Consider the following 20,636-nt stretch of genomic DNA (forward strand, 5'->3'; position numbering starts at 1 on the left):
GCCCTGCAGTGTACCCACAACAAAAAAAATTGTGGGTGCTTGGAGATGGCGCCCTTGATAACTCATAAGAAGCTGAAGCCTATTTCAAATGCATTCCTGAACGAGTACCACACACATTGTCGTGGGATAAAAATTCAGTGGGGGCAACTAAATAGAGCTTCCCAACCAGAGGTCCCTGAAATGCAAGCAGCGAATTAAGTGTGCACACAATTGCAGCTTTAGAGTACTTACTTGGGGGTGTCCTGTACTTGTATGGGTCTGACTTTTGCGATTGCAAACCCGATTGCAAAACCTTTTTAGTGAACTGTAAGCACTAGGAGCCTTTTTTGGCTGAAGACTGGGCTTTAAAAATCTTTAAGTGGGTCATTCCTCTGTGTTAATAAAATCACATTTCAGTAAATGCATTACTTGTTTTTCTAACTAGGTATTATTTCTAGCACTGGAAATTATTGGACAGCAGAATCTATGTGGATATAATACTGCATATTGGGAAGAAGATATTGGTGTTTGGGAAGTAGAAGGTGTAAAACTTCAATGTACTTGGGTAGGTTAAGAATCAGAAATTTTGGGATCAAACGAGGTTAAATATATCAACCTTAATTATGTGTTAAGAGATGAAAAGGGGTTCATTCTTTAATTCTCTTAGCAGGATCTTTGGAAAAGAATTCACTGTATTCAAACACACTTCAAACTGTTGTCTCCTAATAATAAGAAAAGAAGATTATACTCACAAACCAAGGAAAAAATGAAGGTTTCTATTTTTTAATCAACTTTAATATGTCATTTGTAAACCTACTTTGCTGCAGTGACAATGACAATCATACTTGGCATATTTAATTGTTTGTCCTTTAGTAACTAAATGGGTTCCACTCAGTTTTTGAAAATCCTGAAAATGGAAGGAAAAATATTACAGTTCAGATTTTCCTTCAATTTTAAGTCACTAAAGGTGATATCCAACTATGTTGCACGCAGAGTAGACCCAGTGAAATTAATGGAGTAACTTAACCCTGGTTATTTCAGTGGGTATACTCTGAGAAGGTATCGTATAAGCTTACTCTAAAGAGAGAGCCCCACTGTTTCCAATGGAACTTAATCCCAGGAAAATTACACAGGATTACAGACTTAATGTTCTATCTCTCTCTGTTTATATAATTTTGATATGTAATGCTGAAAATTGGAACATGAGATTACAGATAATGATCCAAAGGAACTTAAAGTGCTTTGTTTTGTCTTATGCCGTTAACAGAATTAAGTATGTTTTTGAGTCTTCTATGGAAATCAATGAAAGATAAGTGTTTAACTTTGGACTGTGTCCAATACAATACAACCACACATAATATGCTATATTTTCTTAAAACATCTGAATAAAAATGATAATTCTTTATTTAAACATTTAGTCTGCCTTGTATTAAACCAAAGTAGTTTATGACAGTGCTGTTCGGGGAACAGATGGCATTAAAAACCTTAGTAGGCCTGATAAGGGACCAGCATTACCCTTTCAGGAGCAAAATTTGGACTCTGGTCTCCAGTTGCTGATCCTTATTTAGGGCAATATATTTTGACTTACCCCCTGAATCCACATTTTTGGGAAAAATGAAGACCACCCTTGCCTGTGGAAACATAAAGAAAGTGCTCACTTAATGCTTCCCCACTTGAAAATGTGACTTCTGGCCATGTAAGTTTGGGGAGTGAAGCAGACAGCAGAGCGTAAAGTTGCTGCCCAAGATTATTGAATCAATACCCACAAGTACACAGGGCTAACAGCACTGAGGACTAGACTAGATGTTACAGGCAAATGCAGGCAATATAATCTCAAATATTCTTTTTTTCTAAACAGGAAACAGCAAGTGCAGAAGGTTCAGTTCCCCTTCCTCTATTTCCCCCAGTCCAGTTGTCCTCCTGGCAGCATCTTTTCCTGTTTAAAATGGCTGTCATGGTAATGCTACCGTATGTGCAAGTATTGTATATTGCCACTATGGGTTTAATGGGCAACTTCAGGCAACATAATCGTAGATGCATTTTTCATAAAATAAACATGCACAGTAACAGAACAAATGCAGACATATTATTCACCTGATAGTTGAAGCCTGAAATTTATGTGATGGTACTGGGCCTCAACATGTTGGAAGGTGTGTATAACTGTTCCAATACCCTCGTGAGCAAAAATTATGAGAATACGATTTTTTTGTGCTCTGGAGGGACCCCAAATATTAGCAGATGGGAGCTGTAGTTAGTTGGTGGCCACATGTCCCTAATAATTAATAGTTTGGGCTGGAAAAGAGCTTTTTATTATTTTATAAGAAGCACTTCAAGATTATGTTTACCTGTCTATGCAAGTTGTATGTGAAGGAAGACATTTGTAAGTTTGATAATAATGTGAGCACTTTCAGAACCCTCCTCTTCTTGAACGTGAAATATATATGAAGTTTACCTCAGCTTTCTGGTATTCTTTTTGAACTTCTTAATTAAATCTTCCAAATCCTGGTTTCTTTTCTCTAAACTGCCAGTAAGAGACAATTTAACCGATTGGTACATTTGTTTCAGTTATATGCAGTATGTTCTCATAGAATTTATCAAGATATAGGCTGTGTACTAAGTCACTGCGATGACGACTTGCAAACTGTTATTCCAGTCTGAAACACATTTACTTGGAAATAAGTCGAATTGATTTCAATGGAGTTTGCTTCCAAGAAAAATAAAAAATGTTTTGAGACTCGGGATACAAATAAACTTTTTAAAAAAACAGGCAGCTAAAGTTATTGGTTTGTAGATTGATTTGCAATTTCACTTTTTCAATCCAAAAAGAGTTTCTTCAGATGTGTCTGAAATTTGTATCTGAAATAATAATGGAATTGTCATAATTTTGATTTCTTACCTACCCTTTCCTAAGGGCTGAAAGCAACATCACATTTAAAAAATGATCACCCAGCAAACCCCAATATAAAATATAAACTACTGCACTAAATATATGAGAACTCCAAAGGCGTGCCTTGAAAGCCGGTCTACAGAAGAAGGTGTTGCAACACTTCCTGAAAGTCCTTTAAGTTCAAGTTTCAAAAATTCCCCAAGAGAAGTGAATTTGGGACAGTCATAAAATCACCTCTACATGCCTTTGCTGTTTCGATTTAATGCTGCATCTTGTACATGTATAAAGTTCACTTTCCCCCAAGCCTCTTAATTTGCTTGCGACCACTCACAAAACACCTGACTTTGCCACTTTCTTCTGGGTAGGAAGAAATAAGCCTGACTTTGCTGAAATTAACAAATAACTCCCGTTTACTATTTACTGTTTATTTATCAGTCAGAATTTGTATGTCTTCATGTAACATAAACTTCTCTGGCAGTTTAACAAACAAACAAACAAACAAATATGGAAGCCACGTAAAGGCAAAATAAGGCACAAAATAAATCAAAAGCAGCATAAAGAAAACAAAAATGAACCCACATCCCCAAAGTGAAAACACAGATTTAAAAACTGAGAGGCTCTTTCTCTGTCATAAAGCACCCTTAGTGTGGGGCACTTTTGTGTGAAAGGGCAAGGATCTTTTTTGTCACACGAAAGCACCTGAGGAAGACGTGAAGTGTGACCCAGGACAATGTGGCTAAGGGAAAGTCCTGAGGGACAATTATTCTGTCCGTTATGTTTCTTCCTGTCACTCAATCCCAAAATCAATCCCTGGCCATTACTAATGTGACTGCAGACAGAGAGGCCTGGGGAGTGATCTTTGGCCCTCAGGCCTGAGGTTCCCAACCCTCCAATAAGGGGAAATGGCCTGCTTAATGCTGATTCTTCCATTTTGTTTTCCCTTGATACTACCCGACACTTGTTTTCATCCCTGTGGGATTCCAGGTTCCCCCCCCCAAAAAAATTTGAGAGGTTAATAAAATTCCAAAACAGTGGCAGAATTAAAAAAGGGGGGGAGTAGGAGGATCTATCTGTGTTGATCTATCTGTGGCTCTTATTTGGTGAAAAGCACCCCCTTCTTACTGAGGCTTCCTTACACATGGATGTCGTGCCATGCATCATTTGCCACTTAAAATAGCGGTGCGGTCAGGTGTGAACCTGGAACAGACTAAGCCCTGAGATTGCATCTTTAGGCTGCTTCCACACCAAAACAGCCCAAGTTAATTTGCAACCCCAGAGAACATTGAGCTGAACACATTAAAGCCATGTGCTTTAATATCAGCCCAACATTTGGTTCAAGAGTTGCTAATCTGAAGTGGCTCTATAAAATACTGCAGTGCTAAAACACCTGATTACATGCGGTCTAACCAAGTAACTGCATGAAACCAAGCACAAGATTTCATTTAGGTTCCACTCAATTTTCCAAGTGCAGGAATTGTCTCTTACTATGTGTTTCTGGAACATATACAACAGAAAATAACCCAGCAGCAGTGCTGTACCTACTCAGATATTTCTGAATTGGCTTGTTCAAGCCTTTTGTCAGCGCATTCAATAATTTCCTCATATGATGTCACCTTTTAAAATAAAATCAGAAAATGATTTAGCATAGTACAAAAGAGAAAACAACCAGTGAAATCTCCATTAAAGCATAATATTATCACATCTTTGATTGTACTGTATATGATATTTTATTAATTGTGAGCTGCCTTGAGTACACTTGTAAATCCTGCCCTTTTGCAACATTATAGCAATACGTAAATATCAACATTATCACTGATCTATGGAACTTCATCCACATGAGCACTGCATATAGAAATCCATTTTTAAAAAAATCACTGCATATAATCCCAGTGAATCCACTGGGGTAATTAAATGAGTTAAATGGGATGGAGGTGGATCTTACTGGTATGTTTACACTATCACTCTGCACTATGACAAGGGTGGAGCACATGTGATCCTGCAAGTGAATGGCATCTCTCCAAAAAGAGATTTTTACAGCCTGCATCTTTGCCATTCTTTTTGCAATGAAAACAAGTTCTTTCCTTTTAAGTCATCTGGAACATTTTATTCTTTATTTTACTGCCAATAGATGGAGAGTTGCTTGCTCTTACTTCTGAAAACTCTGTGAGTAATTTTTTTGCAAAGTTAAGTGTTTGTGATTTATTCTAGCCTAAGCATTTTTTGTGGGAAATGTTTGTTCAAAGGTGGATGAAGGCAGGTGTAAATCTAACCAAGTTTCAATGTGCTTGGAGCTTTGTTTCAGGGATGTCAGTAGCTCAGTAAAGAGCTTCCAGACACATCTGGCTATGGTTGGGACTGGGAACAGAATGCTGGACAAGATAAACCTGCACCCGATCTAGAAATGGAGTTAGTACTACTGGAGTTAGTACAACTCCAGATTACAGTTACTATGTTTTGAAAGTGAATTGAGTTTTTCAACCTTGTCAGAGTAACATCAGCTCATGCTCATACCTTGCATGACAAGCTGCCCAAGTCCTTCTGAAGCTCGACAATTTCTCCAGTGAGCTTCTTGCTTACTTCTTCTTTGGATGCCAAATTAGCTTCCAGTGCTTTAATCTTTCCAAAGAAAGAATGTCTCATTAAAATTAATGGATATAACTTGGCCAGGTTGACTCATTTTAATGGGTCTACTCTGAGTAAAAGGTCATTGAATACCACCCATTATTTTTGTGTTCTCCAAAGTGCCTACCACATTAATAGTGCTAGTCATGCTCAGCCATAGATTAAGCTTGTCAACACCAACTATTTTTCTTGGGATACATCCTGGGAACAGCTGGTACAATCAACACATCATCCCAGGAGTGTGACCACTTCCATATTTTTTCCTTGGGAAAGTTAATGCTTCTTGAACGAAGTAATGGATTAAGACAAGACAAGTAATGGATTAAGACCCATACAAACATGTGCTTATAGGGCAATTTGTTTCATCCAGAAATTATTTTGTGTGGAAGTGCCTCTAGAAGTGCACCCAGGAGCTATTCCAAGCAAACATCTCTTGGCTCTTTGCTTATAGAATCATAGAACTGTAAAGTTGGAAGGGGTTCTGAGGATCATCTAGTCCAGGCATGTCAAACCTGCGGCCCTCCAGATGTTTTGGACTACAATTCCCATCTTCCCCAACCACTGGTCCTGCTAGCTAGGGATCATGGGAGTTGTAGGCCAAAACATCTGGAGGGCCGCAGGTTTGACATGCCTGAATTCTAGTCCAACCCCCTGCAATGCAGGAATATACAGCTGTCCCACATGGGGATTGAACCCATGACCATGGCATTATCAGCACCACACTCTAACCAACGGAGCTATCCGTTGTTGCTCCGTTATGAGGGCTAATTCCTTTGTTGCTGTTTTGGGCTAAAACTGATCCCTTTGGACAACCATGAGGGGGCAACCATCAGGCATGTAACAGAATCAGGAACAGAATTCCCACAGATGTCTTCTGAAAACCTTCCAAGGATTTAAGTCTTGCCAAGGATAACAGGAATCCCAGTTTTCTGGAAATGGAAGCAATTTCATGGAAATGATTCCTGAGCCCTCTTTCTCTCACATCTACTCACATCAGCTTGGAGCTCATCAATTTGCTTGTGGTATTCACTCAGTTTTGTTCTCAGAAGATCAGGCAGGTCTCTGCCATTTTCTGATTCCTCTTCGCCAGCTTCTGTAGCCTGTGACTAAATACCCATTCAGAACAATGCATTAGCCTTTAATAGCATAACCCTAGTATGTTTACTTGGAAGTAAGTCCTGCTTACTTCCACTTGGCTTACTCCCTAATAAGTCTGTTTAGGAACGTAACCCATATTTGCTACTTTTCTTAGCAATAGTAGGCCTTTATTACGTATACATAGCAAGTCTGCAGTATTTACCTCATGGTTAAGTCCCCCCAAGTTAGTATACAGGACTGCAGCCATATTAATGGTTCTTGTTTTAAATTAATGCTCCATAATGCACGAAATCCAATTCCCCTTCTGATTTTCTTTTAATTTCTGTTTTTTTTCATAATATTGAACTCACCTCAGTATCAGGGTCTTCAGACGCTTTCTCATTAATTATCAACTTCCTCATGGCTGCTATGTTTTCCTTGTGCTTCCTCAACTAAATACAGTATTTATGGGGATGAATTATAAGCAAACGAGAGGGAAAGGAAAGGAAAAATTGAACGTATTTCATTCAGTTGTGTCTTGCTTCTCTTCTCCCCAGACTTTCTTATATGCTATACATATATCCCAAAGCAAAACTGACATATTCAAGAAGCAGCAAATTTTATTCATGTTTAGTCACTATCCATCTTGCTATGGCACATTAATTGATCCCAGCAGACTGCTCCTGTACTTGTGGCATGGCATGTACTTCAGTTTATCACTTATTTGTAAGAAATACGGGGACTGATGGTTGAAATGTATTGTTTTTGTCCGTATGACAGAATGCAGAGGATCCTTATGAAGTTCACCTGCCACTGCACAGCATTCTCATGAACAAGACTCAGACGTACAGACCAACCTCCCATCGAGAATAGCTGTATCTGCCCTGAATTCATAAGTAGTACTTTATGGATTTATATATTTTCTGTCGTATGCAGACCACAGAGCTTTTCTCAGAACCTAACTATCAATCTCAGAGTGGCTCCAAGGAGCACACCGCAGCCGTCGCTGCCATTGCTACAGCGGCGGCGGCAGCAGGTGATGCATTCTTCAGAAGCTGAATCTGCTGACCTGGTGGATCCTGCTGCCTGAGGTGGTTGCCTCACATTACCTCATGAATGGGCCGGTCCTGTTAGGGGTAGCATTCTGCTAGATATCAGGGTCCTGAGCCATATAGAGCTTTGCAGGTTGAAACCAACACTTTGTTCCTGTCAGCAGTCTTGCCGCTATATTCTGCACCAGCTGCAGTTTCCAAGCTGTCTTATGGTTTCATTATTCTTTATTCGATTCATATACCCTCCATCAAAAGGACTGAGGGCGGTTCACAAAGCAAAAGTACAAAGTCTCACATACAGCATGTTTAGAAGATAATTAGCTATTTTGACATGAGGGTCAAGGACGACAGGGGAAACAACCAGTGTCCCTACCTCTTTCTCCAAGCTTTTCTTTTTAAATAACAGGCGCTGCATTTTCCCCTTCACTTCAATAACAGTTTCACTTTCCGTGGAACATTCAGCAATTGCCTGATTATCTGTGTCCTATCAAACAAGTGACATAAAACGAACATTGTTTAAACTCCAAATGGACGCCAGTTAGTTTCCTAAGAATTAATGCATCACTTGTAATAAAGTGAATTTCTAAACAGGATGGTTGTAGAGCAGCAATTCCCCGATTGTGTGCTGGAGAGGAAGCCGTTGTACTGTGAGAAAACGGTTTGCACGTTTCAAGAAATAAATCAATCCAAATAATTCAAGTTCCACCCCACAGGAAGCTGTTCTGCACCCAAATCGCTCCCCTGGTCTTGCCTCCTTCCTGGTAGGAGACATGGCTAGATGCTCATGCAGAAACAGACAAAATGGGTTCTTTTGAGTAAAGTGATGCTTACTCATAGACAGACTAAAGGGATGCCCATATGAACCCGCTCCTGCATTTACTGGACACATGAAGGATAATTTAGAATGCAACTACCGGCCACATCCCTCCCAAATCATTGAGCATTGACATTGAGCCTGTATGCATGTTCAACTGACCAGCTGTCCTGGACAATCAGGGCTCACAATTGCACAGAGAAGCCCAACACAATTGGTCCTGCACAGGGTCCCTTTTTTCTTAATGCAGAAGACCCAGCTGCTGGAGAGACATGGCCAGCAGGCATGTTAAGTTCAGGGGAGGACAGCCAGTGAGGGCCTTCCTTGTATTCCCCTCAAGCATTCACAGAATGCTTGAAGCAATTCGTAGGGACACCCCTTTAAAAAGAAGAAGCCCATTTGTAGGCAAGGATGAAGCGCAGCTCACAGTTTGAATCAGAGTTGAAGTGTGCCTCAGGTATCGGAAGTTTAGGTAATACGTAAAAACAACAACGGGAAAGCTTGTAAACATCACTGAAGACAGCAGGGAAATAAAAGGGTGAGATTCAGAGAAAAGAAGGCACATTTCAGCCATAGGTTTCAACAGAAGAGTTTTATTGAGTAGTGAATTTGCTCCGTAGCAAACATTCTTAGGATGGCTTAGCACACGCACAAAACCAAGGCAAGACTGGGTAGCCATTTCCATCTGGGAGAAGCAGCGAGCGGCCTTGTCTTTAGAAGGAAGGCGGTCGTTCTTTCCCCACTGCTTTTCAGAGTTTCTCACTCATCAGTTGTTTGTTTCCTTAGCGTACTTCCAGATGTACTTGACCTGGCAATCCACATGTGGATTATGGTGATCCCCATAATCTTTGTAGAAGTACGTCTTCTCTCACTTCCTGTTTAGTGCTACCAGTGCTAGGGGAGGTGACTCTCTAGAAGCACTCTGAGGAGTTACATAGATCCACATAACCTGATGGAAAAGCGCTTCCTATTTTCCACTGATTCCTACGTGAGACTGAAGAATGTAGCCACATGTGAACCAGAGTGTATATTCCTTGGAAGGAATCAGATTCATTGACCGCTGAGGCATGGGTACCATGTAAGGAACTCTACCGGTATGAAATGCTACTGAACATTACAACACAGTACAACATGGCACTCTTCTTAACCAAGTATCTCCAACAGAACTCAAGGGTTGTTACTCAGTTTGCTTCGAGCTGTGATTCTATTCTTTTCAGAGTTGGAAAAAATTCCTACTCAGCTGGTTTAGAACAGGGATTTGATGTTTTCTGAAGTTTTTTTTTAATGGCAAAATGTCAGGATGCACCCTGCCATTTGAATATGTCACCAAAGACGCTAATAAGCAACTATGCTCTGCATTAACAAATACTTCCCCTTGTTTAGTCCTGTGGGAAAATTGAATTGTAAAGACTTTCCCATACACTTGACTTCAATGCTCATGGAAATGTAACGCAAGCTATCGCTTTGTGTACTATATAACTTTGCCTGTACCATTGCAGGCAAAATAATATAAAAGCGCACCCATGCCCAGTTCACATCAGAGATTATGCTACACATTTGAAGAAAGTCCCATACACTGCACTAACAAAGATACCTTGTCATGATTGCCTGAACTAGTCCTCTGCCTGCAAAGGTATTTTCATAATAATGAGGGATGGAACCTTGACATTTGCGAAGCACAAAAAGTTAGTGGGTAGTATACAAAAATAATGGGGAAACTCGCAAGTACACGTGCAGACATTTAATTAAAACCTAAGTGTATACCTTGCTAGTTACCGTATTTGTTCAAAGTGCACCACTGGCCACATAGAGAGCAGGAGGAGATAACCAGGTGTTTCCTATGTGATCCATAGGTGTCCAACTTTTAAAAATTGGGAGGCACATTTAAACGTACCACAACCACTGCGTAGGCACTATCCAAGGACTCAAGGAAGAGCACACAATAAAACACAAAAGTGGTCAGTACTGTTTCTGTCTGGTGTACTTGTGTGAACAAAATCATGTTTGGTTTGGGCAGGCTACCCCTGCAGGCCACTGTTCAAGGCATTTCCCTTCTGCCATTCTGTTCCCCACCCTCTCTGAACCCCTGCAACAAAACAAAACAACAACCCAGGCAGAGAATGTTGCATTTGTGTCATGTCTGATAGTTAATTGATTTAGGAGCCAGAGAAGTGCTGCTTCCTAAATAGTAACATCCATGTGATCTGCCTGCATAACGGTGCTGGAAGAAAAGCTGGAGGGAAAGGAAATATAAAAAGACTGATTTGTTTTACTGGCAGAGTTGAAATTTCCTTTATTTCAATCTTGTTGGAAATATACAGTACAGTGTATACTGGGTGACGGGCCGTTCTGGATGGACCATAGAATTCATGTTTTAGGTGCTATCAAGGTGGCTATTGAAAAGGGCTGTGGTATTTTGCATTACCTGGCAGGTAAGTAATCCTTCCGCAAGAGCCAGAAGACTGCAGATTTTTGACAAGAGGTGAGATGCTTTCTGGACATAAGGAGAATTGAAATGGTCTTCTTCACTGTGGAGATCTCTGATGGACAAAGCTGAATGCATTGACTTCATGTTCTGTTTTGACAGAGGATACAGTGAGGTACATTAGATTATAAGAAAAGAAATGCGAAAACAGGTTGAACATAGAATATCGGCACTGTAAACCTATTAAGAAGCATTATGGAAGCAAAATATATTATGGGGTTTTGATTGCCTACAGCAGGCTTCCTCAACCTCGGCCCTCCAGATGTTTTGAGACTACAGTTCCCATCATCCCTGACCACTGGTCCTGCTAGCTAGGGATTCATAGGAGTTGTAGGCCAAAAACATCTGGAGGTACAACAAAAACTGAAATAATGGGCTAATGCTGCCAATTTCTTCAAAAGTCCAATACAATACAAGCAGCACGCAAGGGCACAAGATTCAATCAAGTTTCAATCAAGTATTATTAGTACAAAAAGAAAACAACAAGAGAACCATATACAAACACTGACACAGAAGCCAAAACCAAACATCAAGCAGGTAGCATATACAAATAAATACCGAAAGGCAAACCAGTCTTTATGGTCTTTGAGGCTATGTGGCGGTCAGCAAAGTGGCAGCAGGTCGAACGAAGTGTCAATGATAGACAGTCTTTTTTTTACAACAAGCTACTCCAAAATCAGTGCCATCTTTTGTCCAACTGCTGTTCATAATTGTATGAACATTTCCAAAAGTACGTTTTGCTTAAAAAATAAACATTCCAGGAGCTTAAAAAGGCATTCCAGTTTAAATGCATGTTTGCGATTTTTTAAAAGAGAAAATAGGCTAACATCTCACCCTTCTTCTTTTTTGGGCTTTCTTTTAAAATGGAATGTACTTCTTACTACTTCCATTTGGAAAAGGGTGCAATTTTGACAGAAACTGAAGGCTGAAAGCACCCACACGTGCACTCAGACAAAAAATTCAAAATAGTAATGATAAAGCTCAGGGGTGTTGCCCTTAATGGTATAAAACTGAGCATACCAAAAGAAACCTTCCCAGAATGTGCATGCTCCACTCGATTATTTCTTCTTTCTTTCTCAACTCTTCCCTCTTTAATCCAAGTTCATATCTGAGAATCTGGATCATTTGGGAATGCAGCTGCTCCTAATATGAAGAGAGTGCAAGAACATCAGTTTAGGTTATTTGTATATTCCTGAAAACAAACACTCATACTTTGTCAATCTTCACATTCACATTTACTGTTAGGAACCAAACTAGATGTGACCTGGGGTGGGGTGGGGAGGGGAAACCTCTTCACCACAGAGGCGAATAAAAGCAGGTTTGTGTTGTACCTGATTTTTCCCTATGGCCAACATCCTTCTATAATGTTTACTCACAACTAAGTCCCATTCTGTAAAGGTACCTTTCCAATGTTATTTAAACACTTCTTGTTTTCTAGTCCCATTCATTTCATTGCCTTTTGTTGCTGACACTTAGGGAATTAAGTTATAAATAGTCTCTTGACTACTCTAATGTTAGTTTCTGATCCTGGAGTGGGGAAGGCTTTAATTTCCCTGCACTGGAATAATGAGAGGAAATCAGCAATTAACCTTTGTCTTGTGACACTGTGGCCATTCAGACATGTTAAAGGGGGTGATTCATTACTGATCTCAGCAATTAACAGGAAGCAATTAAGTACAACAAACAGATACAAAACTGTTAACTTAAGGTACAAGAACTCTGAAGAAAAAACTTAATACGTTTTGACCAATTGCCCACATTAATGCTGCAATTGCATTTGATTAAAAAAACAAAAAACAAAAGATCAGATCTGGGAAGGAAAACCAAGGACGGTGCAGAAAACACTGGACTGCAATCATAACTGGATGATAATAGCAACATTAATTGGATCTCTGTGAGTGAACAAAGGATGATAATTCCATAGGAAAGGGCTGGTGTGGAAGAATCTGTAATTTTGAGCTAAGAGCAAATCAAGACCATCAACATTTTGGAATACCTACTTCTCATATTGGCAGTCTATTTCCACTGGCCTGATCCTGTAACAGGAACATGATGGAGCGGGGAATCTTGCCACAGGGAATGAAGTGAGAAAGAGAAAGCCTGTTTGCTCCTTTAAAAGTATGTGCAAACCTTTAAAAACACACGCACACACACAAAACTACATGCTACTCAATGATTTCGAGATAGCCTTGTATACCTTCAGCGTTTGTGGCTCTCTAATTTGTCTGCACTGCTCTTTCCACCTGGCAGACTCCAGCTGCAAGAAGCGATTCTCCTCTCTGTTCTTTGCCATCTCCTGCTGCAGCCCGCTCGTCTCTGTTCTGAACGCACAGAGCTGCTGTTGCATCTTCTCCATCTCGGCCTGCTCGTTCTCAAATTCCGCCTGCAGGAGTTTAATCTGAGCAAGCAGCTTATTGTATCTGCAGCCCAGCCCCTCCCTTTCTGCCAGCCTCTCGTCCTTCTGCTTCTGCAGTTCTGCCTCCAAGGACAAGGAACGCTTCTGAGCGTCCTCACTTTCTCCCCTCAGTTTGTGAAGAATTGACATGGTGTTGCTGGCTTCACGCTCCAATTTTTGTACAACGCGATTCAGTTCTTGTATCTCTTGCTCTTTCTTGCGGAGAGTGCAGTCCAGCTCCTTACACCGAGCCATATATTTGGCCTTCTCTTCTACCTCTGCCTTGTGCTTTTCTTGAAGAACTCTGTAGTCTGCACTGAGCTTTTCCAACTGCAGCACCAGAGCCGCCTTCTCAGACCCAAAGTCCTGGAGATCATCCTTAGTGTTTCCTGAAGCTCCCGTCATGCACTTTGGGCACCCCTCTGCCTCTTCCTTCTTTCCTGTGACTTTGCTCATTGTTTCTATGAGATCAGCAGTGTTCTCCTTCAGCTTCCTGATGGTGTCAATAATAAAGTTGTGCTTCATGAAAAAGTCCACCTCCTGCTCTTTAAACCTTTTTGCCAAGGAAACATCACAATGATAAAGGTCCATTACTTGGATCTCTTGCCTCTTTTGGCCTTGCTCTAGTGCCTGGATGATTTTGTTCAAATCCGTATCTCCTTCCTCAAGAAGGAGTTTCTCAATTTCTTTGGTCTTCTCAGAAAATATACTGCCATACTGAAGACCCAAGATATGGGGCAGGTGCTTCTGCTGGTCCAGTTCTAAGTCCTTAATGACCTTGCTGAAGTCCATATCACCTTCTTGAAGCAGCAACTGCTTTGGACTAAATTCTGGGGTGTTCCAGAGTTTGTCTGAAGCTCCATAAGGACTTAAGCAGCAACTCTTTGTTGAATGGGTTGGGGAAAGAGCTTTGTCGCCTCTGTCCCCTTGTATACCTTCTTCTGCCACGAAGGAGGACTTCTCTGGACAGAGAGGTGAAGGCTCAGTGTTATGCTCTCCTTCAGACACATTTTCAAACTGTATTAAAACAGATCATATGATAATCAAAGATTTAAGTCAAAACGTCATGGGCGAAAAGTAATTTCTATGAGATCTGCTTTCTGTAACAAGCGGACGGATGTACTGTAAACTGATGTAAACCGTTGTACTTGCCCTCACATACTCCTTAGTTTCGTCTACCAAGGTATGCAAGCTGGGCAATTGTACAGATTGTTTGTGGTGGACATGATCTAAAGCAGCCTTTCTCAACCTTGGGTCCCCAGATGTTGCTGGACTACAACTCCCATCATCCCTGACCACTGGTCCTGTGAGCTAGGGATCATGGGAGTTGTAGGCTGAGGTTGAGAAAGGCTGATCTAAAGTCAAACAGATTCATACTTAATTTCTTGGCAGTGCCTTAAGTACTAAAAGGTGCTTCACACATGTTTTACATATAATTTAGACCTGGGGTGGGGAATGTTTCTCCCCCTGGGTGCTTGCTGCCTTGACTTACAACACATGAAGGTGTTTTGCAGAGTCAATCCATTTAGCGCACTATTGTCTACTCTGACTGTCAATGGCTCATCAAGGTTTCAAACGTAGTTCTTTCCGAGCCCTGCTTCCTGACATCCTTTTGCAGGGGGGATTTTATGTGGGATTGAGACTTTCTGAATGCAAATCATGCCCTCTGCTATTAAACTATGGCCACAACCCAATCATGTGTACATGACTCCACCGAAAGCCGTAATATTTGATGTCATCATCTGTGGTGTCACATCAGCTATTGCTTACTCTTTCAAGTCATCAAGTGATGAACGTCAATATAGAACCAATTCTCATTTAAATTAGATCAAACTATGATCCCCCTTTTTTTTTTACTGATGAAGCTGATTGATGCACTATGATAGTACTGCCACTTCTCATGGTTGCTTTTTCTATGATCAATTCTACAATATTTATTACGTTATATATTTCAAAATCTTACATTTTCTGGTAGAAGTATGCTATCGTCCACTTTCTCTTCGCTGATAAAACACGCTATATTGCTCTTGAGACGTTCTTTTAATTCTCTGTTTGACTGCACCAGAGTGCGAATGTAATCTAGGTTTTCATCCACAGCGTTTGGCGAAACCGTGAGCTCAAAGTCCTGGAAATCTTTCGTTGATTCATTGTGGTGTCCAGTCTCCATCTGTCAACAAGAAGGATTCAAAGCTGGTTCATTGTGTCGGAGTGAAAATATACTACTACAACCATATCTTTGCCAGACACAAAACTCTAAGTCAAAACTTCGGTTTTCAAACATCTTGGCTGCCAAACGATTCAGAAGCCAAACGCTGAAAACCCAGAAGTGAATGCTTCCATTTTCAAATGCGTCTCGAAAGTGAAACAGCTTCTGCGGCACATTTTCCCATTTTCACCATTCACTTTGCCGACAGCCCTTTGATTTTCGGTTTCTGAACGTTTCAGAAGTTGAACAGACTTCTGGAATGGATTGTGTTCGAAAACCAAGGTTCCACTGTATGTTCCTTCCTGTATTTCTCATTATAAAAGATAATAGAAAGAGTACAGAGCTTGGACATCCTGGAAAGGGGTGAAATCTGACAGCATTATTTGAAAAGGGTAGTTAGGGTATCTACTTTTTGGACTTAAGAATTGACACCACCATCTTTCCCATTTACAGCACAGCTAAAGGAAGGCATACCGTATTTCGTTCATCTGCTTTTTCAATCACATTAGAGCCATTCCATTGGACAATTAAGTCTTCATTACCCCCACACACATCTGTCTTCAATAAAGAACCTGTGGCCTGTGTGAGGAAACTTGACACAATGGGTGATTCCTTAACAATGCAGTCCAATAAGGACTCTCCCATGATAGGCACATCTGACGTTTCCACCAGTAACTCCTCCGCTTGCATGGCATTTTCGGTTGTGACTTCCTGTGAATCTTCTGGATCAGATTCTTCCTCCGTTCTGTACCATTCCTCCGGCCAACCCTGCACCCTGCACTGTTGCTCTGATTCTCCTTGGTCCAATAATCCCTCGTTGGATTCCTTCCACTCAGTGATAAAGGAGGAATCTTTCATTATAGGGCAAGTTCTTAGCGTGCTCAATGGCGACAATTGGTCCTCTGATGCATCTTCAAAATCTGCACGATTAAAACAAAAAATACCGTCAAATTCACCGAGAGAACTGGTGGTACTTTTCAGGTGTGCAGGATTAAAGGTGGGTCTCCTGCTCTCTGTAAGGCACGTTCTAAAGTGAGACAGCAGGTTGAAACCCTCAATCCAGTGATTTAATCCGATATTGCCTCTCATCTTCTAGGGGACCCCATTTGTGATTTATTTATTTTTAAAAAAGAATAGTGCTAGGTTGAGCAATGTGGACTAGGAACACACTAGTGAGGCTTTGCAGTGCTAGTGCCTCTTTAATTAGAAGCTTTTCACAGCTTATACAATTGTAATTGTTTCCTTTCCAGGAAAGGATGCAAAGAATCTGATCCAGCATTACTGAATTGTCCTTTAATTGCTCTATTTGCATTCCCTGCCGAAGAAGGATAATTATTGGTTTTCTCTTTCGAGCCAGAGCAATTGCGTTTTGCTTTTTTTAATTCAACTTTTCACGAGCTAAACTGATGGGCAGTTAAGGCGCAATTTAGAGACTATGCTGGAAGACTTTTATAATACTACAGTAGGATCTTGGTTGTGAGGAGATATATTGCCAAGTAAGACGGTGGTATTATTTGGGTTGCCAACAGAAATCTTAGATGCTCAAGCTACTCTTACCAACAGGAGGACTATCTTAACAGAGCAATGCTTTGCAACCATTTTTGAGACAGTACAGTTCAGCACTGTGGTACATATCAGGAATTTTTACATGACCAAGCCTCACCTCTTGTATTAGCCATGCTAATAATCACTGTCATGTATAAAATAATATTTCCATAACCAAAAGTGCTCATGTACCTGAGGTGCCATGTGAAAGAAGGGATCAGGCGAGTCATTCAAGTGTTCCAGCACCAATTGCTTCATTTGATAGAGTTAAAAAAAGGCACATACCATATGCGAAATCTTCAAACATCAACTCAGAATGATGGTCTTCTTTGTAGAGTGTGCAGTCAAGTCCACTTTTCCTCATTGAATCCTGCACTTCATTCTGGAATAATTATTTTTTTAAAAGTCATTAATAACCTTTGCAACTGACACGAGGTTTAGGATATCAGGACGTCAACAGCAATAAAATGAGCTGCCCTTGAAACCTGTTCAGAATCTTCAACTAGTTTATAATGCACTGACCTTTTCTTTAAAAAAAACTTCATTAAATCACACACACACACAAAATTACATAAAATACATACATAATAAATACATATAATAAATAAACAACAATGGCAGAAGTTGAGAGTAAAGCGGATGTGAAGAGTCACTGAGAGGAAAAGAGTGGCAGTTTTAAACAATGGCAGAAGTTTGGGTGGAGTGAGCAGGCAGGGACACTGAGGGGAGTGTGAAAGCTTGAAACAAAGTTTGAGTACAGCAAGAAAGAAGATGCATTATCCTTTTGATGTCAGCTTCTGAGTTGTACCCGTCTCTGCTATTTCTACTGGTCAAAGGTTATTTGTTTTTCAAACCAAACCAAACCAAACCCAACCCAACCCAGTGTTCCATCCCTGTTTTACTCCAACCTCTGTTGTTGTTTAAAACCACCATTTTCATCTCAGTGAGCCTTTACCCCCGCTTTACTCAAACTTGAGACCTGCTCAGTTGGTTTTCGTACATGTGCCCCCCCCTTCTCATAAGCTTCTAGCTAGCATATTGAGGGCAATAATGGTGGCTACACAGCCCAAACAACCACATTCCTAAGCTGCCAGGAGAGAGTACAAGCGATGATTCAAAGAGCACATACTTGGGAGATCTCTGAAGCTGTGCTGCAGCTTTCTAGGTCCAAATAAATGTTGCTGGTGGAAACAGGGTTTACTACTTCACTCATGATAGTTAAAGGCTCCCAGGTGCAAAAAATAATAATCCTCCTCTGATGTGCTGATTCCTAAAGAAACATAAGATTATTTTCAGCCCCTTTCCACATGGTTAAAGCATCATACACAGCCTAAAAGCTATTACACGTCTACTAAGGCATAAAACAAAGCAGGGGCGATTTTATGATTGCACAACCGGTTCATTCGCACTGGGCTGTGCCACCACAACAATGCAGGACAGACAGAAGTAATTAGAAATCAACCAAACCAAAGGTTTAAAAAGGAGCGGGACTGTTTTAAAGAGTACCTGGAAAAACATTGTTCTCAAACAAAATCTTTGATGTGTTTAGACTAAAGTTTGCAAAGTAAATAACAGATAGATAGCATAAATTATGTAAGAGAAGTGAAATAAGGAAAACAACACAGTTAAAAAGATAAGGAAGAAGAAAGAAGCCGCAATAAGGTGGAGGGAAGTCACTTGCAAAGAAGTATTGATTTATTTTGGTTTACATTCATGTATAACTTAACTTATTTTGACGAAAGAATGGAAAATGTGTATAATTAACCAATGTAAAACTCAAGAAAGAATATTTTTTTAAAAAAAACAAAACAATACAGAACAGAGTGCAAGAGGTAGGGGGAAGTCCGCCACTAAACAAAGCCTCCAAAATAAAAGTATGCCTTAATCTTGCTAGGACTATCACCATGCAGGCCCTTTCTAAGGCAGGGAGGAGGCGTACTAGGGCTATTGCTCTGGGCTTGCCACATGGAGACTGGCATTGCTGCAGCATTGTCAAGTTCTTCCTGCCTTGAATCTCACTATCTTGAACTCCGCAGTCCTAAGTGGAAAGGCCAGCAAACAAACTCCACCATGTGGTGGTATCGTCCATTTGCCATGACAGCATTAGCAAACAATGGTGACAGCATCTTCCAGGGTCCCTGTGTTCCTCGCTGCCAAATTGCAAACAGTTAGCAGACTCAGCAATGAGGAAGGATGTGACAGTTCCATTCAAAACTACCAGCAGAGAGGAGAACAAAGCCAATTAAGGGCGGTTCTCTTTCTTCTCTCCAGTGACAGAATCCAGTTGAGAAGGAGAAAGGGCACTCTACAAATTATCCAGGCAATATGTAACACAGGGCATCATATTAAATACCAGACACAAAATGTGCAGTTCTGCAAAAAATGTGCAGGTCCAAAAGTATGCCTGCATAGTTCAGCATTCAAGCCATGGAAAAGTTATGTTATCTGACAAGAAAAAAACAACACTGATTACAATCACTCCTCTTATGCGAAGCTTGAATTTAGCAGGGCATTAGTGCTGGTAGTGCAGAAATGTTCTGAAAATAAATCTCTTTTCTATCTCTTATGCCTGCAGAGTTTCTGACAAGAGGAGTGATAGATATCCGTTGTATTTTTGCCATCACAAGGATTCTATTACTTTTCTTACTATTTATTTTTTATTTATCATTGAGCGCAGGGTGTGTGTGTGTGGAATTTAGCCTTTCCATAACTTTCCCTCTCCCTTTTAGTCGTCTTATCGAGGGAGGTTTAAATGCCAAATTGCTGCTCACAGTTTTCCGGATCCATGGAGATCGCCCCAGGGTTTCCCTCGAGAGGAGGCTGCAACTTGCTTCCTCGATGCCCCGATCTCCTCTGAAGGGGCTGTTGACAGTTTCTCGTTCGTAAAAGCGCACGTGGCCAAAGGCGCGCCAACGTCACAAAGAATCTTAAGCCCCCGCAGCCGTTCCATTTGCAAAGAGGCGAGGAGAGCGCTCAGCTTTAAGAATAAACTCCGCATTTCTTTCGCCGGGCATAATGTATGCAAGCGCAACCCGATCCTCCTTATGCTTCCTTGGAAGTCCTAAAGTTAGGCTCCCCCCCCCAATGTGTAAAGTGTGCAAACAGACTTACTGAACTCCGAGAAAACGTGGAAAGGACCAAGCTGTCAGTTCCGGAAAAACAACGAAGCATGGGATCCCTTGGCAGCCCTTGTGCTCAGACGAACCGCCTGGGATCGACACAGGGCTTTGGGTGCCGAGAACGGGTAGAGACCGACAATATAGCGGAACAATAAGAACATAAAGCGAGCCTGTTGGATCTAAGTCCAACACCCTGGTCTCACTGGCCAACCGGACACCTGCGGCAAACCTGCAAGCGGTGGGCCAGCAGTCTAAGGTGGTTGTTGATGATTTGCAAGCCCAACCCCACTTTCCAGGGAGTAATTCTTGAGTTCAGAAATTAAAAGATTCAACCCGGAGCGGGACTGGGTCTTATCAGAGCGCGCATCTTCCTAATTCCGGATGCGTTTGCTGCATGCAAGTGCATCCTGCGCAAATTGTTCAGGGCCCGGGGGCGCGATGCGATGCGATGCACG

The 20,636-nt window shown here is 41.0% G+C and overlaps 1 protein-coding gene across 1 annotated transcript; it reads right to left on the minus strand.

The window, feature by feature from the left end:
* Positions 1 to 748: 748 nt before the first annotated feature.
* Positions 749 to 20,138, minus strand: CAGE1 (cancer antigen 1). Its single transcript, XM_088675161.1, is given in 18 exon segments — positions 749 to 886; positions 1,568 to 1,610; positions 2,432 to 2,500; positions 4,409 to 4,479; positions 5,378 to 5,482; positions 6,481 to 6,594; positions 6,937 to 7,017; positions 7,991 to 8,101; positions 10,857 to 11,006; positions 11,937 to 12,059; positions 13,114 to 14,328; positions 15,275 to 15,478; positions 15,992 to 16,437; positions 17,348 to 17,444; positions 18,192 to 18,302; positions 18,304 to 18,332; positions 19,894 to 19,930; positions 19,932 to 20,138. Coding segments are annotated over 18 exon segments (3,249 nt in total). The 5' UTR covers positions 20,061 to 20,138; the 3' UTR covers positions 749 to 772.
* Between the last annotated feature and the right edge of the window lie 498 nt (positions 20,139 to 20,636).

Source organism: Zootoca vivipara, chromosome 8 (assembly GCF_965207765.1).
Source record: "Zootoca vivipara chromosome 8, rZooViv2.hap1.1, whole genome shotgun sequence".
Lineage (NCBI taxonomy): Eukaryota > Metazoa > Chordata > Lepidosauria > Squamata > Lacertidae > Zootoca > Zootoca vivipara.